At 41.8% G+C, this 27,137-nt stretch overlaps 1 protein-coding gene across 4 annotated transcripts in view; it reads left to right on the forward strand.

The window, feature by feature from the left end:
* The first annotated feature begins 459 nt into the window (after nucleotides 1–459).
* The window catches only part of LOC139381359 (serum response factor-like), a 54,521-nt gene continuing 27,843 nt past the window's right edge, over nucleotides 460–27,137 (forward strand). For 3 of the 4 annotated variants that reach the window (XM_071124827.1, XM_071124828.1, XM_071124830.1), the window contains exon 1: nucleotides 466–1,318. In XM_071124827.1, the coding sequence (XP_070980928.1) occupies nucleotides 686–1,318 (633 nt within the window). In that variant the 5' untranslated portion in view covers nucleotides 466–685. Of the gene's footprint in view, nucleotides 1,319–27,137 lie in introns of all 4 variants that reach the window. The other variant, XM_071124829.1, reaches the window with a different exon arrangement.

A 27,137-nucleotide genomic window follows, 5' to 3' on the forward strand; every position in this document is an offset into this window, starting at 1 on the left:
TTTTGATATTTCAATATCTCAACTCATGACCACATTGACGTCGTGTACAGCGCAACCATTTTGGTATTTATTCTAATAAACATGCTATATTGACCAATGGTAGCTCTACTGAGATCCTCATCGGCCAATCCGTAGACGACGCTTTGACTCGCCAAATAAGGAGAGACAACTCCATAAAAGGAAACATTGTATCTCTTTATAAGGAGGAAAGTAGTTCTTGGGTTGTAATATTAGTCCACTATCTGATACATTATTTCAAACGGCATCAGGTTTGTGTGCAAATGCACGGCTAAAATACTGCGTGATATTCGATTAAATATTTGCAGCGTTTGTGCATTGAAGGCGGATACCGATGACACTTAAAGCGTTTAAGGTGTGAACTACATGACATGGCGGAGTAATAACTAATGCGCTCTAAGCTTTTTCCTCTTAGAGAAATTGCTCGGAGTTTTGGAAATTGAGAAGGTTGAGCCAAGCTGGACCGGGCTGAAGAGTCCTAGGGGCAGCATCACTTTTTAAAGTTTACGCTGGTGGTTTCAAACAGACGCCAATTTCGCAATGTCCTCATTTTCTCTGCTTGTTTACCTTTTGGGTGGTTGGGTTGCATGAGCTGTGCCGTAATTTTACTAACACACGCGCTCCAGCAGTCGGCTGGCGATTTCAGAGACCGGGTCCTCTAAATAGAATGTTACCAAGCCAGGTTGGATCAGCACCATCTGGAAACGGATCAGCGTCTGTCAGTGGTAACACAGGTCACGGTTCTGTGGTTATTGGGAGTGGAATTCGCCCCGTGTTGGTCAGAGCAGTGCAGACGACAACTGGGGTCAGCGACAGCACCGGTGCGGTTGGGATGTTGGGGGGCAACGGTCCAGAAGTGGGTCCAAGAGGTGGGGCAAGACCAGTGAGCGGGACGGGACTGACGACTCTACAGACCGCCGGCCAGGGAGGCATCGGAAGTCTGAATACGGGAGTTGGGGTTCACGGAGGGAGCCGGTACGACCCAGACAAAAAGTGTGCGCCCATGGGGTGCAGTGGGTCAGACGCTGATTCGGACTCGGGGGATGATGACGACATGATGGGATCAATCAGAGACAACAGAAGAGGTGTAAAGCGGGAGAGACTGGAGATGGAGGCTGCGGTGACAGGGCAGGGGACTGGGGTACCACCGGGGGCTTATGGTTTAGTCCCCGGAGGTGTTGCTGGCGCAAAACCGGGGAAGAAGACACGTGGACGTGTAAAGATAAAAATGGAATTTATCGACAACAAGTTGAGACGATACACAACTTTTAGTAAGAGGAAGACAGGCATAATGAAGAAGGTGAGTAATCACAGTGAAATTTCCAGCTGTTGCATCTCATCACACGTGACAATTGATGTGAATTTTAAATGTTAAATTTGGATTTCAATGTTGTAAAAAAAGTTAATTGTTCTTCATCCTCCCCTGATTCAGAATATAAAATATTAATTGTCATGGCATGCTTGGTTCCATAGCTTTGACGAGAGAACCGATTTATCTAATATGAAACTAATTTTACCTTGTTGAACTGAACCATATCTACAGGCTCTCTAAAAAGTCTAGTAAACAATACTTTCCTGTGGATATTTTATCTCATTTCAAGCAGCTGAAGGACAAACCACACCTTCAACCGGTAGAGTAAGTTAAAATGCAATATTATTAAACATTCTGGCTTGTAAGGAACATTTTCACCACAGGAGGTTGGTGGAAGAGGTCAACCGACAAATCGGAATGGCCGATTTAATTAGGGCCGATGTTATGAAAACTTGAAAATCGGAAATCTGTATTTTTGGGCGCTGATTTAATTATTATTTATTTTTTTAATAAAAAAAAAACGTTATTTTTTAAATATTTTTTATATATACCTTTTTATTTAACTAGGCAAGTCAGTTAAGAACACATTCTTATTTTCCATGACGGCCTAGGAACGGGGGATCCAATCTTGCAACCTTACAGTTAACTAGTCCAACGCAATAACGACCTGCCTCTCTCTCGTTGCACTCCAAAAGGAGACTGACTGCCTGTTATGCGGCAGGGTAGCCTAGTGGTTAGAGCGTTGGACTAGTAACCGAAAGGTTGCAAGTTATATCCCCGAGCTGACAAGGTAAAAATCTGTCGTTCTGCCCCTGAACAGGCAGTTAACCCACTGTTCCTAGGCCGTCATTGAAAATAAGAATTTGTTCTTAACTGACTTGCCTAGTTAAATAAAGGTAAAATAAATATGCGAATGCAGTAAGCCAAGGTAAGTTGCTAGCTAGCATTAATCTTATCTTATAAAAAACAATCGATCATAATCACTAGTTAACTACACATGGTTGATGATATTACTAGATATTATCTAGCGTGTCCTGCATTGCATAGAATCTGACTGAGCATACAAGTATCTGACTGAGTGGTGGTAGGCAGAAGCAGGCGCGTAAACATTCATTCAAACAGCACTTTTGTGCATTTTGCCAGCAGCTCTTTGTTGTGCTTCAAGCATTGCGCTGTTTATGACTTCAAGCCTATCAACTCCCGAGATGAGGCTGGTGTGAAGTGAAGTGAAATGGCTAGTTAGCGCGCGCTAATAGTGTTTCAAACGTCACTCGCTCTGAGCCTTCTAGTAGTTGGTCCCCTTGCTCTGCATGGGTAACGCTGCTTCGATGGTGGCTGTTGTCGTTGTGTTGCTGGTTCGAGCCCAGGGAGGAGCGAGGAGAGGGACGGAAGCTATACTGTTACACTGGCAATACTAAAGTGCCTATAAGAACATCTAATAGTCAAAGGTTAATGAAATACAAATGGTACAGAGGGAAATAGTCCTATAATAACTACAACCTAAAACTTCTTACCTGGGAATATTGAAGACTCATTTTAAAAGGAACCATCAGCTTTCATATGTTCTCATGTTCTGAGCAAGGAACTGAAACGTTAGCTTTCTTACATGGCACATATTGCACTTTTACTTTCTTCTCCAACACTTTGTTTTTGCATTATTTAAACCAAATTGAACATGTTTCATTATTTACTTGAGGCTAAATTGATTTTATTGATGTATTATACAGTGCCTTGCGAAAGTATTCGGCCCCCTTGAACATTGCGACGTTTTGCCACATTTCAGGCTTCAAACATATAAAGATATAAAACTGTATTTTTTTGTGAAGAATCAACAACAAGTGGGACACAATCATGAAGTGGAACGACATTTATTGGATATTTCAAACTTTTTTAACAAATCAAAAACTGAAAAATTGGGCGTGCAAAATTATTCAGCCCCCTTAAGTTAATACTTTGTAGCGCCACCTTTTGCTGCGATTACAGCTGTAAGTCGCTTGGGGTATGTCTCTATCAGTTTTGCACATCGAGAGACTGACATTTTTTCCCATTCCTCCTTGCAAAACAGCTCGAACTCAGTGAGGTTGGATGGAGAGCATTTGTGAACAGCAGTTTTCAGTTCTTTCCACAGATTCTCGATTGGATTCAGGTCTGGACTTTGACTTGGCCATTCTAACACCTGGATATGTTTAATTTTGAACCATTCCATTGTAGATTTTGCTTTATGTTTTGGATCATTGTCTTGTTGGAAGACACATCTCCGTCCCAGTCTCAGGTCTTTTGCAGACTCCATCAGGTTTTCTTCCAGAATGGTCCTGTATTTGGCTCCATCCATCTTCCCATCAATTTTAACCATCTTCCCTGTCCCTGCTGAAGAAAAGCAGGCCCAAATCATGATGCTGCCACCACCATGTTTGACAGTGGGGATGGTGTGTTCAGCTGTGTTGCTTTTACGCCAAACATAACGTTTTGCATTGTTGCCAAAAAGTTCAATTTTGGTTTCATCTGACCAGAGCACCTTCTTCCACATGTTTGGTGTGTCTCCCAGGTGGCTTGTGGCAAACTTTAAACAACACTTTTTATGGATAACTTTAAGAAATGGCTTTCTTCTTGCCACTCTTCCATAAAGGCCAGATTTGTGCAATATACGACTGATTGTTGTCCTATGGACAGAGTCTCCCACCTCAGCTGTAGATCTCTGCAGTTCATCCAGAGTGATCATGGGCCTCTTGGCTGCATCTCTGATCAGTCTTCTCCTTGTATGAGCTGAAAGTTTAGAGGGACGGCCAGGTCTTGGTAGATTTGCAGTGGTCTGATACTCCTTCCATTTCAATATTATCGCTTGCACAGTGCTCCTTGGGATGTTTAAAGCTTGGGAAATCTTTTTGTATCCAAATCCGGCTTTAAACTTCTTCACAACAGTATCTCGGACCTGCCTGGTGTGTTCCTTGTTCTTCATGATGCTCTCTGCGCTTTTAACGGACCTCTGAGACTATCACAGTGCAGGTGCATTTATACGGAGACTTGATTACACACAGGTGGATTGTATTTATCATCATTAGTCATTTAGGTCAACATTGGATCATTCAGAGATCCTCACTGAACTTCTGGAGAGAGTTTGCTGCACTGAAAGTAAAGGGGCTGAATAATTTTGCACTCCCAATTTTTAAGTTTTTGATTTGATAAAAAAGTTTGAAATATCCAATAAATGTCGTTCCACTTCATGATTGTGTCCCACTTGTTGTTGATTCTTCACAAAAAAATACAGTTTTATATCTTTATATGTTTGAAGCCTGAAATGTGGCAAAAGGTCGCAAAGTTCAAGGGGGCCGAATACTTTCGCAAGGCACTGTATTAAGTTAAAATAAGTGTTCATTCAGTATTGTTGAAATGGTCATTATTACAAATACATTTAAAAAAATCGTCTGATTAATCGGTATCGGCTTTTTGGGTCATCCAATAATCGGTATCGGTGTTGAAAAATCATAATCGGTCGACCTCTAGTTGGTGGCACCTTAATTGGGGAGGATAGCTTGTGGTAATGGCTGGAGTGGAATGGTATCAAATACATGGTTTCCATTCTATTTGCTCCGTTACAGACATTATTATGTGCCGTCCTCCCCTCAGCAGCCTCTACTGATTTTAAACGATTTTGCAGACATTAGTTTTAAGCTGTGTGTATACTAGGCTTGGGCGGTATCCAGATTGTCATGTCAACCATGTGCCATCCTGGGATATTCTGTAATACCGGCACTGAACACAAGGGGCACAATAAGTACATATAAAATCCCATAGCACTCTCTGACAAACTGTTTGCAGGGCAGACATCCCAGCTCATAAAGTGACTTATAAATGCTACTGACAGTTTGCTGCACACACACAACAAATATTAGACCGCAAGTCTCTTGATCCAGTTGGGGGGATTCTCTGCTGTTACCAAGAAGAGCTTGATTGCAAGAAGCTAACCACTTAGCTAGCTAGATAACTAATTACTAAGTTAGCAAACCAAATGCACAACTGTAGAGCATTTAGCAGGGTTATCAAGTTATAGCAGCAATCTACCTCACCAAGCAAAGTGAGAAGAATAAGAGCACCACATTGAAGCTGCCCAGCAACACCCGTTGAGGTGGTGTTGTCAATATGTTTGACAGTCTCCTGGAGGGGAAGGAGTCTCCAATAAATGGCGAATCAGTCTGCCGATTATGGAGGGCCCCATCAAGTGGATCCTCCTGGATGATGTATTTTGGGCGAGAGTGGTAAGCAGCCTGAAAATCCTGAAACCTATAGCAGTAGCCATTGCGCGGATTGAGGTAGACAATGCCACCCCGTCTGATGTCCAGACTCTGCTTGCAGATGTAAGAGAAGAAATCTGTACTTCCCTGCCCCTTTCACTGTTGCTCCAAGAAGAGGAATCTGCAGCTCTGAAATGCATCAAGAAGCGTGAAGACTTCTGTCTGAAGCCCATACATGCCGCAGCGTACATGTTGGACCCCAAGTATGCTGGCAAGAGAATCCTGTCTGGTGCAGAGATCAACAAGGCCTATGGTGTCATCAATACTGTGTCTTGCCACCTTGGCCTGGATGCGGTCAAGGTTCTTGACAGTCTGGAGTACACTTCCAAGCAAAGGCTTTGGGATGGAGATGCAATATGGCAGTCATGCCAACATATCTCATCAGCCACCTGGTGGAAGGGACTTTGTGGATCGGAGGCTCTTTCCCCTGTTGCCTCCATCATCCTCCAAATCCCACCAACATCAGCCGCCTCAGAGCGCAACTGGTCCTTGTTTGGGAACACACACACCAAAGCACGCAACAGGCTGACCAATACAAGGGTTGAAAAATTGGTGGCTATCCGGGCAAATTCGAGCCATCCACAACAAGGTTGGAAAGTGACAGTGAAGGTGAGGCCTCAGTCTGATGTTCAAGAGGTGAACAATTAAGGAGGTCCAGGGAGAAGACATGTAAGCCTGAGAGGAAGACAAGCAAAGCTTTAGATTCTAGACTATCATTTTACAGATGTATGTTGAAAATGTTATTGTGAGATGCGATGGATCATTCAATATTCCCTTTTGTTGTTCAGTGAAATCATCCCATGTGATGAGTCAACTAATTTAATTAAAGTTAAATTCGCAATTAAATTGTTTTATTTCTATTGGAAGGATTAAATAATTTGCAATTATGTCCACTAAGGTAAAAGGTTTATGTTTCTGTCTTCATATGATATTGTAAATATATCCAATGCAAAAAACATTTACATTTGAAATGGTATTAATATTAATTTGCATTCTGTTTCTGTTAATTCCCACGGAAAGTTTCCACCTCTGACTATTCCCCAAAATGTGCAACCCTAGTCAAGAGGTATGAATACTTTCAGGAAGCCCCTGTATATTACGCTTCTTTCCCTGATGGGGCTGTATGTGCACAGAAGCGAAAGTTTTGATCACATCGAATTGGGGGAGTGGTTAACCCTTTTACCTCAGATTTGTGATGTTAGTATAAGAGTTTTAGTCAACATAGTGACACAATCAATTGCTTAATGTATTTGGTTTTGTAGTGTTGAGTTGATCAAACGTGCTGGAACTTAGAACGCAGCTATAAAAAACTAAATCTCAAATGGTACTGGATAATTCTGGGGGAGGTCTCTCTATAAAAGTCGTTGGCCACACATCAATACGGAGTTGACCGTCAAACTATCACTTAAATAGCAGCCAACTGTTGTCACTGTTAATATCCTGTGGCGGTTCGGGATTCATTGAAGTTGACTAACAGCACATTTTTCTTCCCTTTTCCATGATGGCAGCCTCCCGAAATCAACGTCCGCCATTCCAAAATATAGATGGAAGCCTTCTACAAATGTTCAGCTAACCAACCATGTATAGGTTATTCCAAGTTTCAGTGTGGCCTTTGAATAATTTTAGTTTAAACAGCGCTTCACCCCAAATGTTTGCCCACTGTACTATTGATTTCTGCGTAATATCGATGGAAGTGATTTAACAAAAGTGTTGTTACACTTACCACATTGGTGACCCACTTGATTCAAAATGCAACACTTCTAAATGTAGCTTGCTGTCTTATACGAATTGTCCCCTAACTAGTGATGTACAAAAATACTTTGAAGTACTTTAAATTATGTCTGCGTGTTGTAGTGTTCCCTTGGCTATCCGTAAATAAATAAAAAATAATAAGATTGTGCTGTCTGATTTAGCATATTATAAGCAATTTGAAATGATTTATGCTTTTTGATACTTAAGTATATTTTTGCAATTACATATACTTTTGATACTTAAGTAGTATTTTTCTGGGTGACTTTCACTTTTGCTTGAGTCATTTTCTATGAAGGTATCTTTGGGTAATTGGGCACTTTTTCCACCACTGCCAGATTCCGTGTTGTTTTTGAGCTGTGTTAGTTTTAACCCCCCCAAGCAATATGATTACTATTATTGCACGTGTAGGTTGTTGTCAACAGGAAGCAGCGACCGCATCAATGTATATTCTTAAGTTAAAAATGAACTTTCAACATTTAATTTACAATGATATTGTACTTAATCAGGTAAAAACTGCTGAATGAGCTCAAAAACATGTTGTGATTTTATTTTGATTTACCTGAAATCACCCAAACTGGTTTTCCCTGCCTAATATGACATCTAGCTGGCAAATATTTCGCTCTGAATTCCATACTGTAACTAGATCAGTGTGTGGTGCACAACAGTGAGTGAGTTACTCACAAGGCTCCGGTCTCTCATCGTTGTGTGCTTGTAAACAAACGTGACTAGGGACTATCTCTAAGCCTCATAATGTGACTGTTGAAATAAACAACGTGATCTGCTTTATATCCTAACGTATTGCAGAAGTTGACTGCAGGTATTTAATTTAAAAGTAGCTACAAATATTCAAATGTATTTAAAAAAACTTCAAAACCACCCCTTGGCTATTTCCAAGTATTCCGGTATACCATCCAAGCCTAGTGTGTGTGTGTGTGTGTGTGTGTGTGTTACAGCCTGATTAATCAGACTAGATGTTGCATTGCTTGATATGTATGGGGCATCATCAAGTCCTGTGAGTCTGTAAAACTCCTGAGTGGCGCAGCAGTCTAAGGCGCTGCATCTTAGTGCAAGAGGCGTCACTGCAGTCCCTGGTTTGAATCCAGACTGCATCACATCCGGCTGTGATTGGGAGTCCCATAGGGTGGCACACAATTGGCCCAGCATCGTCCGGTTTTGGGCGGGGTAGGCCGTCATTGTAAATAATAATTTGTTCTTACATGACTCACGTAGTTCAAGGTAAAAAAAAAAAAACTAGATTTAGCTGCGTGCCATTTAAAAAATGTAATAAAATATTCAAGAGCGGATGGTTAGGGGACTGGAACATAAATACAAATAATTTGTAGGCTGCAAATTGACCCCAAGAAGCCCAAACGGATATAATTGAATCATTTCAAACTTTGCTTCTATGTGTATACGTTCACATCTCTCTATTATGCATGAAAATACTTTGGAATAGATTTCAAAAATTATAATCACTTGGCGCTTGTTTTTAGTCTTATGTCCAACAATTAAAAATATATATTTTGGGGGGGTGCCGACGCTGCCAGTTGGGGAGCCCTGACCTATAGGCTACACTGACCAAGAATGTCATCATGAGGTAGATTTCAACTTCCCTGTACAATATCCTTCCCTTGTGTCACTTTGACTTATACATTATTTAACCCATGGAAGACCCAATTCAACCCAAAATCCAACAGAATTTGCCATAATCTGATGTATTAAGACTCGCAGACATAATGTGTAAAGAACCAAGTGGGACATGCCATCTCTGTCCTGGCACTGAGTGACTGGAAGTCACAACATTCATGTCTGGATTTGTCTTTTAAATAGACTAGAGCAACTGACATTCCTATTTCTAACCACAACGTCACCTCCACTATACATCTGTGTCCGGTAGGCATAGTTGCAGTAACACATTTTCAAAGAGCAGTTTGTGCTCAGTATGTTTGAATGTTTCTCATTCAACCTTTTAAAGTAGCTATTTCTATTTATTATGGATCCCCATTAGCTTAAAAGGGTGTGAACCAAAGCAGCAGTTACACTTCCTGGGGTCCACCAAAATTAAGGCAGTGCTGCCCTGTTCTGAGCCAATTGCAATTTTCCTAAGTCTTTTTTGTGGCACATGACCACACAACTGAACAGTAGTCAAGGTGCGACAAAACTGGGTCCAGGAAGACCTGCCTTGTTGATAGTGTTAAGGCAGAGCATGGCTTTATTATAGACATACTTCTCTCCATCTTAGCTGCATTAATACGTTTACAGTTTACAATTTCCACATTTATTTATTTAAAGTTTTAGTTGAGGTTTAGGGTTTAGTGAGTGTTTTTGTTCCAATTACAATGCTTTTGGTTTTAGAAATATTTAGGGCTAACTTATTCCTTGCTACCCACTCTGAAACTAACTGCAACTATTTGTTGAGTGTTGCTGTCATTTCATTCGCTGTAGTAGCTGGCGTGTATAGTGTTGAGTCATCCGCATACATAGACACTCTGGCTTTACTCAGTCAGTGGCATGTTAGTAAAAATGTAAAAATGCAAGGGGCCTAAACGGCTACCCTGGGGAATTCCTGATTCTAACTGGATTATATTTGAGAGGCTTCCATTAAAGAACACCGTCTGTGTTCTGTTAGACAAGTAACTCTTTATCCACATTATAGCAGGGGGTATAAAGCCATAACACATGTTTTTCCAGCAGCAGACTATGCTTGATAATGTCAAAAGCTGAATTGAAGTCGAACAAGACAGCCCACACAATCATTTATCATACATTTCTCTCAGCCAATCAGTCATTTGTGTAAGTGCTGTGCTTGTTGAGTGTCCTTCCCTATAAGAATACTGAAATTCTGTTTGTCAATGTGTTTACTGTGAAGTAGCATTGTATCTGGTCAAACAGGTTTTTTTCCCCCCAGAAGTTTACTAAGGGTTGGTAACATTTGTTGATTCCTAGGCACACTGGAAGGAGAGCGAGTGCACAAATTGTTGCAGAAAGTTATGGTTAACAGGCTAGTCTATTTGTTTCATTACATTTTTTAAAGTTTTTGGTGTATTTACCGATGACCTGTCTTTTTTTACTCTACCTGTAAATCGTTATCTCAGCAACATAATCCGTGTTGCAATGTCTCTTCTCATGGAGGCTTCCCTGTTCAGATGTAAAATTTAGCATTTTGTGCGCTGCAGGAGCTGTATTTACTACGCGCTCTTCCAGGACAATGTGCACCAACTGGAGTTCCAATGCAACAATTGTTTACCCACAGAGGACTATAGAGAAGAAGTTGCTACTATTAACAAATAGATTTAAGAGCTTGCAAAATCGACTGGGGAAAGCACCCTCGCCTACTTTCTCCTCTATTCCACAGTCTGGACGATGTGCTGAGAGTATCACCGCCATGTCAACACTCATTGACTACATGGCCAATGCCTTCCAGGGACCCCTCGCCGAAGAAATCTCCCACTTCCCTGGAAAATGAAGCAGGACTGTCGCTTCGGATGGATTTAGTGGGTGATACTGCCAAATGGAGGGAAGCAGCCTGTGGCGATTGTGCCTTCTTTGGTGTTGGGAGCCTGACCCAAATCCAGTTGTCAAACAGCTTCGTCCTCTTGGCTTTGGAGGTTCCAGCGCCATCGGCCCCTATCCTGACTCCTTCCCAGGGAGATTCTGACCCGGATTCTACCTTGGAGTCAGATCACTGGACCTTGAGGGTGTCTGATGCACTGGTTCCTCTGTCAGCCACAATGGGTTTTGCGGCCGGCACGAAGTGAAAAAACTGCCGGATCCCCTCTGCCATCTCTTCCTACCTTTTTATGCCAGAATATGGAGGCTGTCGCTGTCGTAATCCATGTGCGATCTAATGACATTAGGATGGCTAGCTCGGAATGTCTGAATCTGGATTTTATAGAACTGATTGGAACTCTGAAAGACTCAAATAAATAAATTAAAATCAAATTATTTCAGGCCCAGTGCCATCACTGAGCATGGCAGCGAAAGATTCAGTAGGTTGCTGGCACTACATGACTGGCTATGAGTCTACTGCAATTCTGTTGGAGTTACTTTTGTGGATAACTTTGACACCTTTTGGAAATGGAAGATGTTTTATAGAGAGGATGGGGTCCATCCAAATCATCTTGGTGCCTGGACCCTGTCCTTGCCTATTAAGGTTGCGCTGAGACGTTGACTTATCAACACCCCAAGTCCCACTTTGGTAATCCCAACCATAAATTCTTAGTATTATCATCATATTGAAGGTCTGCAACAATTCAAGCCAACCATGGTATTTTCTATTAGGGGGGGTTATCTGTTGAACATGGCATGTTTGTATTAGAATCTCCATTTGATCTGAAATCCTGCAATTAGGGCTGTGGCGGTCACAATTTTGTCTGGTGATTGTTAAGCAAATAACTGTCGGTCTCACGGTAATTGACCATTTTTAATTAATAGAAACACATTTAGTATCTCCTGGCTTCCACTCACAGCCTACAAGCCACTGATGCAGACTTTTTGGAATGTCTACATTTTTAAACGTCTAAATCCATGGAATGTAGTCTACACCTTCACAATAAATCCCTGATTTATTTTAGGCGGGTCTAAAGAAACACCATGATATGGAGAAAATGTAGTCTATTTCAGAAGAACAGAATAGCGTACCCTTAGTTGTCCTGATCTGGCTATGCCATATGGCTGTGTGCTACACAAGTTCATTTAGTAGACAAGATTTGCTTAGAATTCCGTGGCATTGTTTTATAGTATGAAGAATTAAATTGAACAAAGCTGAATAAAATCAAAAGGATATTTTCTCCAAACGATTTGAGTGGGTAACAAAGAAATAGGTACTCCTATATGCTAAATTTAGAGTTCTTACTGTAACTTTAGTTGTTCTACAAACGTTGGGCTGTATGTTTTGATTTTTAATCTATTGTAAGGTTGCATGATGCAACAAATGAGTTTTTTTAAAGTTGCTTGAAAGGCATGAGCTCTGCTTTGTTTTAATGCGCAGGCTGTACACACTTCGTCAGTCTCTCATTCACAATTTGAGAAGCACTTGATAATGCCTCGAATATCCTGGGGGCATCCCCTTTGTGTGGCCATAATGCACCCTAGCTCATCTCACTCACACGGCTCTCCATCAAGTGATCGGGTCTTTCTCACAGGCTACAAGTGAAGACCGACACATCGGGGACGCAACTACGCACATCCTTATCCAATTCAAAGGTGCATATTGAAGATATTGGAAGAACTGTCCACATTTTACGTTTTGTCAGCCAACAAGATGAGTAGGCCTAACGAACAACAAAAGCACTAGCCTATGTCAATCTACTATCCACCATAGTACAAAAGTTGTGCTGTTCTGTGTGAGAAATAAATATTCCCAAACAGTCTGGGACAGTTGTGGGATGCGATAGATCCCAAATGAGTACAAGCACTAACATCAAAACACTTTTTTACGCAATGAGGCTGATGCAGCCGATCAGAACGTTTAGCTTAAGCTGTTTTTAAACTATTAGGCTATTTCTTCACATTTATAAGCGCAGCAATGCGCACACGGCAGCAGGCTATAAGCACGAATGTTCCATTAGCAGAAAACAACATTCTCAAAAGCGACCATAAATGTGATTTTATGCATGCAAATTATATTCCCCAAACTTGAAACTCATGTGCTGCTTATGTATCCCAGTTAGGCTCTACACCCCTTGTAAAGTGGATTAATGTGCTTCATTTTAATAAGTGACGGTAATACGGTCACCACAGCAGCCCTAGCTGCAGCCTTTGACTGATTCATGTAAATGCGAGAAGTTTTGATTTCAATTTTTTTTTATTTTATTGTTAGTCTGACATCTCAAACCAACACAGACATTCTGGTTATAACTGAAACTTAGCTAAAGCAGTATGCTGGACTCTTGCGTATCTGACTGGCTGGTTTTAATGTTTTTAGATCTGATAGAGTTGGCAGAGGAAGGGGTGTCGCAAATTACACAAAGAGCCATTTGAAATGTTTCTGTATCCACCTCTGTCTCAAAGCAATTTGAATGTCTAGACCTAAATGTGGGACTTGGTAAAAATGCCTATCTAATGCTAATGGAAAATGTATTGCCCTCCCTTGGTCTCCATATGTTATTTTAGCAAATTCTGACCTGCTGTCTAACTGTACTTAATCTGCATTACTGCGTGATCTTAATCTACACCGAATGAAAATATAAGCACAACATGTAAAGTGTTGGTCCTCATGTTTCATGAGCTGAAATAACATTTCCTAGAAATTTCCAAAAGTTTTATTTCTTTAATTTTGTGCACATTTGAAAATGCATCCACCTGACAGGTGTGGCATATGAAGAAGCTGATTCTGATTAAACAGAATGATCATTACACAGGTGAACCTTGTGCTGCGGACAATAAAAGGCCACTCTAAACACGATGCCACATATATCTCAAGTTTTGAGGCAGCATGCTGACTGCAGGAATGTCCACCAGAGCTGTTGCCAGAAAATTGGATGTTCATTCTTTTACCATAAGCCACCTCCAATGTCCTTTTAGAGAATTTGTCAGTCCGGCTAACCATGCCAGCCCAAGACCTCCACATCTGTCTTCTTCACCTGTGGGATAGTCTGATACCAGCCACCCGGACAGCTGTTGAAACTGGGTTTGCACAACCAAAGAATTTCTGCACAAACTGTCAGACACCGTCTCAGGGAAGCTCCTCTGCGTGCTCGTCGTCCTCACCAGGGTCTTGATCTGACTTCAGTTTAGCATCGTAACTGACGTCAGTGGGCAAATGCTCCCCTTCGATGGCCACTGGCATGTTGGAGAAGGGTGCGCTTCACAGATTAATCCTGGATTCAACTGTACCGGGCAGATGGCAGACCGTGTGTATGGCATCATGTTTTCTGATGTTAACGTTGTGTTAATGAACACAATTGCATTTTGTCGGTGGCAATTTGAATGCACAGAGATACCATGGCGAGATCCTGAGGCCCATTGTCGTGCTTCATGTTTCAGCATAACAACGCCATGTCGCAAGGATCTGTACATAATTCCTGGTAGCTGAAATTGTCCCAGTTCTTCCATGGCCTGCATACTCACCAGACATGTCACCCATTTTAGCATGTTTGGGATGCTCTGGAACGATTTGTACGACAGCGTGTCCAGTTCCCGCCAATATCCAGCAACAATGAAGAGGATTGGGACAACATTCCACAGGCCACAATCAACAGTCTGATTAACTATATGAAGGAGATGTTGCGCTGCATGAGGCAAATGGTGGTCACAAGATACTGACTGGATTTCTGATCCACGCCCCTACTTTAAAAAAAAATTGATTTGTGACCAACTGATGCATATCGGTATTCCCAGTCATGTGAAATCCATAGATGAGGGCCTAAATTAATTTATTTCAGCTGACTAATTTCCTTATAAATCAGTCAAACCTTTTGCATTTATGTTTTTGTTCAGTGTTTATGAACAGAATGGCGTGAAATGGAATTGTTAAATTATATGTGATGTCTAAATCTGGTTTTTCTACGGCCTCTGCATGATGAATCAATGCTCACATGCTGACCAAACCGGACGTGCGCAAGTTGATTTTGTTCAGGACACGCAGGTTGAAATATCAAAACAAAATCTGAACTAATTATAATAATTTGTGGACAGGTCGAGAGCATTAAACATTTATGGCAATTTAGCTAGCTAGCTTGCTGTGGCTAGGTAATTTGTCCTGTTTAGCTAGCTTGCTGTCGCTAGGTAATTTGTCCTGTTTAGCAAGCTTGCTGTGGCTAGATAATTTGTCCTATTTAGCTAGCTTGCTGTGGCTAGGTAATTTGTCCTGGGATATAAACATTGGGTTGTTATTTTACCTGACATGCACAAGGTCCTCTACTCTGACAATTAATCCACAGATAAAACGAATACGTTCCTTGTCATCTCTCCTCCTTCCCTACAGGCTTCTTTATCTTCTTTGGACTTTATATGGCGGTTGGCAACCAACTTCACGGTGCATTACTAAAACTGACGTCCACACTCCAGTCGGTTGATCTTTCAATCACCCACGTGGCTATATGCTTCTAAAAAACAATGAGGAGATTTGAAAAGCAGGACTTGCAGGGTCACAAATAGAACCAAGGTTTATTTTAGCACTTGGCCACGCAGACGCTCACGAGCAGTGTGGGTGCAGTGTTTGAATAACACGTATGCTGACCACACGTGAGTGGTGTGGTCAGGGTGGGAACAGACCTATCTCAGTATGGAGCACACTTCACAATGCATGTAGACCTATCATCTCATGGTAAAAAAATCTTGTCACGGGCAGGCCTAAATTTGCTGCAGCTTAGCCTATGCTACAGTTAAATAAAGACAGAATGTGCGTCTAATTGACCCATCTTCATCTGGCTTTCGGGGGTCACCTTGTTAATTTAAAAAAAATATATATACGTTGTTAATTGCAGCTCAAGTTTTAACAGCCTATCACTATCGAATGTCGTTGCTTTAAATCAGTGTACGCACGAGTGCTCTCGCAGTCTTTCTCTCCAACTCCATTCAAATCGCATCTAAAATAGTGCATCCTTTTGTAGATATGTTGCCTTATTTAGATATCCTAGACTACCTCTTTCCGGTAACATAGTCAATGCAGTATTAGTCTTTTATATTTAGCTAATTAATGATGGGTTATACATAATATGCTTTTAAGTTATAGCTTCTGTCTCTTGCGCAATACGCAAGCACCTTGGAGAAGCTCTTGGAGTCCCATGCAAGAAAAGCTAGACTAGAATAGCTTGCTGAACATTTATTTTTGTTTTAGCATTTCTTATACCAATATTTGAGGAGTGAGGCAAGTTCTTTTTTTTCTTTTTTTTTGCTGAATGTTAAATACAGCAGCCAATAGAACTCACCGGTAGTTTGAAAGAAGAGCGAACGCGTGATGGCGGTAGGCTATAGCAGTTAACCCATAACCTTTCAATCTCCGTGAAAAGAAGTGAAAGCCTTCTGCATCTAATTCTAGTCCTATATTATTGATGTCATTAGATGTCATTAGAATGATTAAGATGAGGACAATGAAACTTATTTAATTTAACTGTTGAAAGGAATGAAGCAACTATCGAGAGCAAAAGGGGAGGTAGGCTAACATTAGGGGAAATATTATGAAGGCTATATATGCGACAGCCTACTAATTATACAAATAGGCCCTATTATATATCAAATTCGCTTGCCTATATTTGTAACTTTGTAGGCAGAGAACATGTTCTCTTCTGCTTTATCATGGTTTGAACAATGTGTGTAATTCCAGTCCATATAATACAGTACAGTAAGACGGTACACACTCAAAACGATTAGCCTACTGGACCTAGTTTAATTTATTTACCAAAGATCATAAATACTGTAGCTAGCTACATCTATGGGCTTTTATAATTTTCTGTCGTGCGTAATGTGCAATAGCCTATATCATATGTGACTGACTGCCTCGATTCAGTCTTGTGCAGCAAACATTGAAATTCTATTTTTTACATTGGCTAAAAGTAGAGACTCCGAGCTAGGAAATTGTATGTCATACACTGCAGCGGAAGAACACTGGGACAGTAATTCTGCTTTGAAAGTTGATAAACTTGTAACCCCACTTTTGAGAAAATGGCCCTTGAATGTTTTGGAACTCTTCTTTGTCTATACCCATTCAGCATCGTTCACACTCTTTAAAGCCTTAGACCCACCCATCTCTTTTAGGATTCAGGTGAGACCTGAATTAGTATAGTAAACAAACAAACAAAGATTGCAAGACTAAGAGTGGTGAAAGTAGTAGCCTACAATAAGGAAAATCTCCAGGTAAAAATACACTATTTAGTCCTTGACATATATCCTAATCAGACTTTGGTGCAGGTCACATCACCGTCTCTGGGAAACACTCCCGGAATGTCCATCCCATCCATTGTCTCAGCCAATCATGGCTAGTTGGAAGGTTCCTTACTTTTTCCGTGGCTAAACCAACTAGGCTCGTAATTTTAACAATTATATTTCTATTTACAGGATGGAATACAAGTTTGCTATAAAGGCACATGAACGTTCACATGTTCCAGAGGGCATTTCTGCCCAAAAATCCATTTTGATTTTAATAATGGTTTACGTTCACCTTTCCTGTGATGTGTGACAGTAGGTCATTTAAACAAATCACATATACGGTACCAGTCAATAGTTTGGACACACCTACTAATTCCAGGGTTTTTCTTTTCTTTTTACTGTTTTCTACATTGTAGAATAATAGTGAAGACAACTATGAAATAACACATAAAGGAATCATTTAGTAACCAAAAAAGTGTTAAACAAATATATTTGAGATTCTTCAAAGTAGCCACCCTTTGCCTTGATGACAGCTTTGCACACTCTTGTTATTCTCTCAACCAGTTACATGAGGTAGTCACCTGGAATGCATTTCAATTAACAGGTGTACCTTGTGAAAAGTTAATTTGTGGAATTTCTTTCCTGAATGTGTTTGAGACAATCAGTTATGTTGTGACAAGGTAGGGTGGCAAGAACAGTTCAAATAAGCAAAGAGAAACGACAGTCCATCATTTCTTTAAGACATGAAGGTCAGTCAATCTTGAACATTTCTTCAAGTGCAGTCGTAAAAACCATCAAGCGCTATGATGAAACTGTCTCTCATGAGGACATCCACAGGAAAGGAAGACTCAGAGTTACTTCTGCTGCAGAGGATAAGTTCATTCGTGTTAACTGCACCTTTGGGCCAAGAAACACGGGCAATGGACATTAGACCGGTGGAAATATGTCCTTTTAGTCCAAATTTGAGCTTTTTGGTTTCAACAGCTGTGTTTTTGTGAGACGCGGAATAGGTGAATGGATGAGCTCCGTATTTGTGTGGTTCCCTCCGTGAAGCATGGAGGAGGTGTGATGGTGTTGGGGTGCTTTGCTGGTGATACTCTCTGTGATTTATTTAGATTTCAAGGCACACTTAAACAGCATGGCTACCACAGCATTCTGCAGCCATATGCCATCCCATCTGGTTTGCACTTTGTGGGACTATAATTTGTTTTTCAACTGGACAACGACCCAAAACACACCTCCAGGCTGTGTAAGGGCTATTTGACCAAGAAGGAGAGTGATGGAGTGCTGCATCAGATGACCTGGCCTCCACAATCACCCGACCTCAACTCAATTGAGATTGTTTGGGATGAGTTCGACCACCGAGTGATGGAAAAGCAGCCAACAAGTGCTCAGCATATGGGATAACTCCTTCAAGACTGTTGAAAATGATTCCTCATGAAGCTGGTTGAGAGAATGCCAAGAGTGTGTAAAGCTGTCAAGGCAAAGGCTGGCTACTTTGAAGACTCTCAAATATAAAATGTATTTTGATTTGTTTAACGCTTGTTTGATTACATATGTGTTATTTCATAGTTTTGATGTATTCACTATTATTCTACAATGTAGAAAATAATCAAAATAAAGAAAAACCCTTGGTGTGTTCAAACTTTTGACTGGTACTGTATGTATTGCATAATGGCACAATGTTGGGGTTTGTGTTCATTTAAATGTCATTATTATAATAAATAATTAGAATGCCACTCTTTGCATTGTTTGATCTTTGTAAAAAGGTTGAATTCTGACTGATGAGCAAGTCCCTACCTTACTTGTGCTTGTTTCCTTTTGGCATCCTCCACTGTTGTCGTGGAAACTGAGGTTTCTGTATATTGTACAGTAGGCAGCAGCATGACTGATTGTTCTGTGCACTCTGGTTTTGACAAAGTATGACAGCATTCATCAGTTTGGTTTCAGATCTCTGAGGGTGCAGGCCAGGGCAGTGTAAAATGGTTGAAATTAATGGATTTCTAGATCTGAAATCTGCCTCTGGTTCAGAAAAGGATCTGCAGGCTCATTCAAAGGTATGTCAAGCCTGCACACCCTCTAGCAAGTCTATTTCTGCAAAACCAGGATTTTACTACTGCTCAAAATTATCATGCCCCTGAGCTTTAATGTATAGATAGATCTGAATGACTGTTCATCACCACAGTGCTAATTTGTGTGACTGCTTCAATGGAGCCACATGCCCCAAAGCTTTACATGCAAATCAAATTTGATTAGTCACATGCGCCGAATACAACCGGTGTAGACCTTACAGTGAAATGCTTACTTATGAGCCCCAAACAACAATGCAGTTAAAAAAAAGAATAAGAAATAAAAGTAACAAGTAATTAAAGAGCAGCAGTAAAATAGCGAGACTATATACAGGGGGGCACCGGTTAGTTGAGGTAATATGCACATGTAGGTAGAGTTATAAAAGTGGCTATGCATAGATGATAACAACAGAGTAGCAGCAGTGTAAAAGGGGTGGGGGGTGAAATGCAAATAGTCTGTGTAGCCCTTCATTAGATGTTCAGGAGTCTTATGGCTTGGGGGTAGAAGATGTTTCGAAGCCTCTTGGACCTAGACATGGCGCTCCGGCACCGCTTGCCGTGCGGTAGTAGAGAGAACAGGCTATGACTAGGGTGACTGGAGACCATTTTTAGGTCCTTCCTCTGACACCGCCAGGTATAGAGGTCCTGGATGGCAGGGAGCTTTGCCCCAGTGATGTAGTGGGCCGTACGCACTACCCTCTGTAGTGCCTTGCGGTCGGAGGCCGAGCAGTTGCCTCACGTTGAGGGAGAGGTTGTTGTCCTGGCACCACACGGCCAGGTCTCTGAGGCTGTCTTGTCGGTGATCAGGCCTACCACTGTTGTCATTGGCAAACGTAATGATGGTGTTGGAGTCATGCCTGGCTGTGCAGTCATGAGTGAACAGGGAGTACAGCAGGGTACTGAGCATGCACCCCTGAGGTGCCCCTGTGTTGAGTATCAGCGTGGCAGATGTGTTGTCAGGAAGTCCAAGATCCAGTTGCAGAGGGAGGTGTTTGCTCCCAGGGTCCTTAGCGTATTGATCAACTCTGAGGGCACTATGGTGTTGAACACTGAACTGTAGTCAGTGAACACCATTCTCACGTAAGTGTTGCCTTTGTCCAGGTGTGGAGTACAATAGTGATTGCATCATCTGTGGATCTGTTAGGGCGGTATGCAAATTGGAGTGGGTCTAGGGTTTCTAGGATAATTGTGTTGTGAGCCATGACCAGCCTTTCCAAGCACTTCATGGCTACAGACATGAGTGCTACGGATCGGTAGTCATTTAGGCAGGTTACCTTCGTGTTCTTGGGCACAGGGACTATGGTGGTCTGCTTAAAACATGTTGGTATTACAGACTTGGACAGGAAGAGGTTGAAAATATCAGTGAAGACACTTTCCAGTTGGTCAGCGCATGCTCACAGTACACATCCAGGTAATCCGTCTGGCCCTGCGGCTTTGTGAATGCTGACCTGTTTTAAGGTAGTAGTCTTCCGGATCAGCTGGTGCTCTTATGCATGTTTCAGTGTCATTTGCCTCGACGCGAGCATAGAAGTAGTTTAGCTCGTCTGGTAGGTTTGTGCCACTGGGCAGCTCTCGGCTGTGCTTCCCTTTTGTAGTCTGTACTGGTTTGCAAGCCCCGTCACATCCGACGAGCGTCAGAGCCTGTGTAGTATGATTCGATCTTAGTCCTGTATTGACACTGTCTGTTTGATGGTTCGTCTGAGGGCATAGTGGGATTTCTTATAAGCTTCCGGGTTAAAGTCCTGCTCCTTGAAAGAGGCAACTCTGTAACCCCATCCAGAAGCCATGGATATGTACATATGGTCACTGTGGGGACGACGTCGTCAATGCACTTATTGATGAAGCCAATGACGGATGTGGTGTACTCCTCAATGCAATAGGAGGAATCCCGGAATATATTCCAGTCTGTGCTAGCAAAACAGTCCTGTAGCTTAGCATCTGCTTCATCTGACCACTTTTTTTTATTATGTAAGGCCAGAAATAGAGCATACAGTGCCTTCAGAAAGCATTCACAACCCTTGACTTTCTCCACAATTTGTTGTTACAGCCTGAATAAAAAAAGGAAATTCTGTGCCACTGGTCAACAGATAATACCCCATAATGTCAAAGAGGAATTATGTTTTTAGAAATGTTTACAAATTAATAAAAAATGAAGACCTGAAATGTCTTGAGTCTAGTATTCAACCCCTTTATGGCAAGCCTAAATGTTTTTTTAAATATTTTTTTTAGTTCCGCTAGCTGAACCCCTTGACAACATTCCGCTGAAAAGGCAGCGTGCGAAATTCAAAAATATTTTTGGGACATATATAACTTTCACACATTTAACAAGTCCAATACAGCAAATGAAAGAAACTTCTTGTTGATCTACCCATCGTGTCCGATTTCAAAAATGCTTTACAGCAAAAGCACAACATATTATTATGTTAGATCACCGCCAACAACCACACAGACATTTTTCAAGCCAAAGATAGGAGTCACAAAAAGCAGAAATATAGATGAAATGAATCACTAACCTTTGATCTTCATCAGATGCCACTCATAGGACATCATGGTACACAACACATGTATGTTTTTTGTTCGATAATGTGCATATGTATATCCAAAATCTCAGTTTACATTGGCTCGTTACGTGCAGTAATGTTTTGATTCCAAAACATCTAGTGATTTTGCAGAAATACTCATAATAAACATTGATAAAGGATACAAGTGTTATTCACAGAATTAAAGATAGACTTCTCCTTAACCTCTCTGGGCCAAAAGCCAGGGAAAATGCAGAGTGCCAAATTCAAATAAATTACTATAAAAATAAAACTTTCATTAAATCACACATGCAAGATAGCAAATTAAAGCTACACTTGTTGTGAATCCAGCCAACATGTCAGATTTCAAAAAGGCTTTTCGGCGAAAGCAAACAATGCTATTATCTGCAGGCGCGACACAAAACGCAGAAACAAAAATATAATTCATGCCTTACCTTTGACGAGCTTCTTTTGGTGGCACTTTGACAAAGTCAATAATACTGGCAGCACAATATTGCTTAGAATCAAGGGCAATGGTGACATCATTGAGGACCTTTAAGGTTGCAGTGACACATCCATAACCTGAGAGGAAACCAGATTGCATACCCCAGAGAATACTATAGACATTAAGAAAGCCAGTCAGTTGATTATTGACAAGTTTTTCTAACACTTTTTATAAACAGGGCGACATAGAAATAGGCTTATAACATGAGCTCAGCCATGTGCTTCTTGTCAGTAACAACCACATCATCAACATTAAGGGACATGGGTAGCTGTGAAGAGGAGGGTTTATTCTCCAGGTCTTTAACCGTTTTCCAGAACTTCTTGGGGTTAGACGCACAGAGGGAGAACTGCTCCTTAAAGTAACTAACTTTGGCCTTCAGGATAGCCTGAGTGCACTTATTTCTCATTTGCCTGAAGGATAGACAGTCAGCCTGAGTATGCGTGTGCCGAGCCTTTCACCAAATGCAATTCTTGAGGTGGAGTAACTATGCAACATCACGGTCGAATCAGGGGCTGAACCTATTTTTTTACATTTTCTTTATGGGGGCGTTAACAATACCACTGAAAATATCAAAAAAGAATAGCCAAGTGTCTTCGACAGAGGGTATCAAGCTGATTCATACCATTTTACAGAGGCCAGTTCATGAACGAAGGCTTGCTCATTAAAGTTTTTTTAGCAAACGTCCTATCACAAATCAGGACCGTTTTTTTTCACTGAACAGCCATTACGAATACAGGCTGTCAAACAGTGATCACTAAGGCCATTACAGAAAACACCAGACTGATACCTATCAGGATTATTTGTGAGGATAACATCGAGGAGAGTAGCCTTGCCTGGGTGTTTGAAGTCACACTTTGTGGGATTGGTAATAATCTGATAAAGATTCAGGGAATCCCATTGCTTTAGGACTTGGTCAGGTGGTTTAAGTGTGTCACAGTTTAGGTCACGAAGCAGGACAAAGTCAGGCTGGTGCTGATGGTGGACGATAGCACCCAGCAACAGTCAACAAAGAGATATTTGAAAGTTGAATTGTTAAAACCAGCAAATACATTTTTAGGGGGACAGAGTTGGTGGTATTCAAAGCACCCTTTCTTAACCACGTCTCCGTAATGACCAACACATCTGGATTGGAGCTGTGAATCCACACTTTCAATTGATCCATTTTAGGTAATAAGCTTCTAGTGCTAACGTGCAGAAAACCCAGGCTTTTACGAGAGCAGAAATCAGTGAAGCAGATGTCAAAGCACAAGTCAGAATTGGGGCTAGCAACAGTAGATGGGCCAGGGTGTACATGTACATTTCCAGATATCATCAATAGTAATAGAATCAAGGCACGGCATAGGACAGGAGTAAACAGTTGCCAGTCAGCGTTAGTCCTGTGGGAGAAAACAGCTTGTTGATATTAGAGGTCGAAGGAGAATGGCAACGGGCGGGCCACAAACGGACAAATAATGGCTCAGTACAACAGTGGTGTGCTGAATTGCATCTCGGAACGCACAACTAGTCGACCTTTGTCACAGATGGGCTATTGCAGCAGACGACCACACCGGGTTCCACTCCTGTCAGCTAAAAACAAAAAAGTGGCGCCAGTGGGCACACAATCAACAACACTCGTCAATTGAGAAGTGGAAAAACATATCAAGTGGGTAAAACGGTATGTAAACATTTATTAAAGTGACCAGTGTACATAGGGCAGCAGTCTTTAAGGTGCAGGGTAGAGTACAGGGTGGTAGATGGCTAGTAACAGTGACTAAGGTTCAGGCCAGGGTACTAGATGTCGTTATGGGTCTGGGTGGAACTGTTATACCCAAGACTCGACCTGGGCTCGATTGGGTTTGGCTCTGAAATTCTAACTTTGGTCTCGGGTCTATGTAACTACAGCTGATAGACCCGACCACGGCTCAACGGTTCTGCTAATAAGGTGAATTTATTGACGTATAGAAGGCCTAGCCAACATCTATAAAGAATTATTCATTAACCAGAAAAGCAACTTAGTTGATAAACATATTTTTTGTCACCCGTGCCCATTCTGGTCTAGACCCGGACCTGTTAGACCTGACCAGTACCTTATGTCGAGTGTTCCTCGGGTCCATTCAGGTCTGATTATTCTCTGGTCCGTCCAGGTCCCCATTTTTGTTATATTATTTTTAAAAATTGGGGGTCCATTCGGGTCAGTTCTGATTTGTCCTCGGGTCTAACTTTTTGGACCCATGAAGACCCCTGCAAGGTACTGGGTGTAGGCCGGCTAGTGGTGACTATTTAACAGTCTTATGGCTTGGAGATTGAAAAACAGCTTATGTCTCAGTTCCAGCTTTGATGCACCTGTACTGTCTCCTTCTAGATGGTAGTGGGGTGATCAGGCCATTGCTCAGGTGGCTGAGGTCCTTGACAATCTTCTTGGCCTTCCTGTGACACTGTGTGCTGCAGATGTCCTGGAGGGCAGGTAGTGTGCCCCCGGAGATGTGTTGGGCTGACCGCACCAGCTTCTAGAGAGCCCTGCGGCTCTCAATGATGCATCTGTAGAAGTCTGTGAGTGTCTTGGGGGCCAAGCAGAATTTCTTCAGCCTCCTGCCTCCTTATTCAACATGCTGTCTATGTGAGTGGACCATTTCAGGTCCTCAGTGATGTGCACGCCAAGAAACTTAAGCTTTTCACCCTCTCCACTGCTGCCCCGTCGATGTGGATGGGGGAGAGCTCTCTCTGCTGTCTCCTGAAGTCCATGATCAGCTCCTTCATTTTATTTGACATTGAGGGAGAGGTTATTTTCCTGGCACCACTCTGCCAAGGACCTCCCGTCCTTCCTGTAGGCTGTCTCGTTAGCCAATTTGATGATTGAGTTGGAGAGGTGCTTGGCCACGCAGTCATGGGTATCAGAAGTAAAATTACAGGCAAACTGGCATGCTACTGTGCCTTTCTAGATCTTAAACTGTCGAGTAGATCCACGACTGATCCAAATGGAATGAAACACTCAAATCACTGGGCTTTTGCACCGTTATTCAAATGACATTTTCACTGCAGGTTAGAGTAGAATTTTGTACTCCCTTATAAACAATAATGCAATTATTCATTGCATTGTGGTGTGGTAGACTAGTCTAGGCAGGATAATTGTATTGTCCCTCAAGATCAATAGGGAAGCTTGTTTGTAAACAAAGTAAAAAATAAACAAACACTATACAAAACATTGTTAAAACTATAATTTTGATATCATGTATGGTCAGTCTGTGCATCCAAATCTGTTTCTGAATTTAATTGGTTACATTTCGCCAGCTCCATCCTGCTTTTTACTGAAACAACAGGGGCGAGGAGGCTGCTTTATTGTTTCAACTGTTGATTGCCTCTAAGGAATACATTTGATGTTTTATCACTTAATTTCATGTTATTTTTCTGAAAATAACACTTACTAAGCTATTTTAAACATGACTATGGATTCATTACATCTACATTGGCAGCCATTCTGAATTCCGCTTCCTGCCTAAAGTTTACAATGAACACCGCTTCTAGGATGTTTTCATATCACAATCGCCATTGCACTACACGCTGCCCTATCCCACCTTGACAAGAGTAATACATATGTGAGAATGTTGTTAATCGACTACAACTCAGCCTTCAACACCATAGTGCCCTCCAAGCTCATCACTAAGCTCAGAGCCCTGGGTCTGAACCTCGACCCCAGGTGGTGAAGGTTGGCAACAAAACTGCTCCACCACGCTTATCCTCAAAACGGAGGCCGCTAAGGGGTATGTGCTTAGTCCCCTTCTGTACTCACTGTTCACCAATGCTGCGTGGCCGCACAAGATTCCAACACCATCATTAAGTTTGCTGACAACACAACAGTGGTAGGCCCGATTACCAACAACAACGAGACAGCCTACAGGGAGTAGGTGTAACCTCAATGTCAATAAAACGAAGGAACTGAGGAGGCTGCAGTGAGCATGCCCAATGGGGCCGCAGTGGAGAGAGTCAAAAGCTTCAAGTTTCTCACTGAGGACCTGAAATGCTCCCTCCACATCGGCACCGTGGTGAAGTCGCAACAGCGCCTCTTCAATCTCAAGAGGATGAAGAAATTCGGCTGGGCTCCTAGGACCCTCCAAAACGTCTACAGATGCACCAACGAGAGCATTCTGTCGGGCTGCAGGGCTCTCCAGAGGGTGGTTAGGTCAGCCCAACACATCACCGGGGGCACACTGCCTACCCTAAGGACATCTACAGCACCCGGTGATACAGGAAAGCCAAAAAGATAATCAAGGACCTCAGCCACCCGAGTCCCGGCTTGTCACACCCTGCTACCAGACTGAGACCGTACAGGTGCATCAAAGCTGGGCCCATCAGACTGTTGAACAGTCATCACTAGCCGGCCTCCACCCGGTTCCCTGCCCTGCACGTTAGACACTGTCACTAGCTGGCTACTGCCCGGTACTCTACCATGTATTTTTGTCTACTGCCCTATGTGTATATATATATAGTCATTGAACACTGATCACTTATTAATTATTGTTGTTCTGAAATCATTTCTGTAGTTGGAAACAGATAAGAGTAGCATTTGTGAAATATTGTTTTGTTGATTTATTTACTCAAATCATTACAGTTTATATGTACATACTGCATTCTCAACATAGCTCACCCTATATAACCACTGCCATAGATACCTTTTCTTACTTGTATATTGTCCATACTGTCTATACACACCACATATTAGTATTCTAGACTCTGACATTGCTTGTTCTGATATTGCTCATTCTGATACTTGTTAATTTCTTGTTTTTGACTCTTTTTTTGGGGGGGGATTATTTGTGTATTAGTATTTGTACTGCTTTTTTTGTATTGTACTGTTAGACACTTACTGCACTGCTGGACCTAGGAACA

The sequence above is a fragment of the Oncorhynchus clarkii genome, chromosome 23 (genome assembly GCF_045791955.1).
Source record: "Oncorhynchus clarkii lewisi isolate Uvic-CL-2024 chromosome 23, UVic_Ocla_1.0, whole genome shotgun sequence".
In the NCBI taxonomy this organism is placed as follows: Eukaryota; Metazoa; Chordata; class Actinopteri; order Salmoniformes; family Salmonidae; genus Oncorhynchus; species Oncorhynchus clarkii.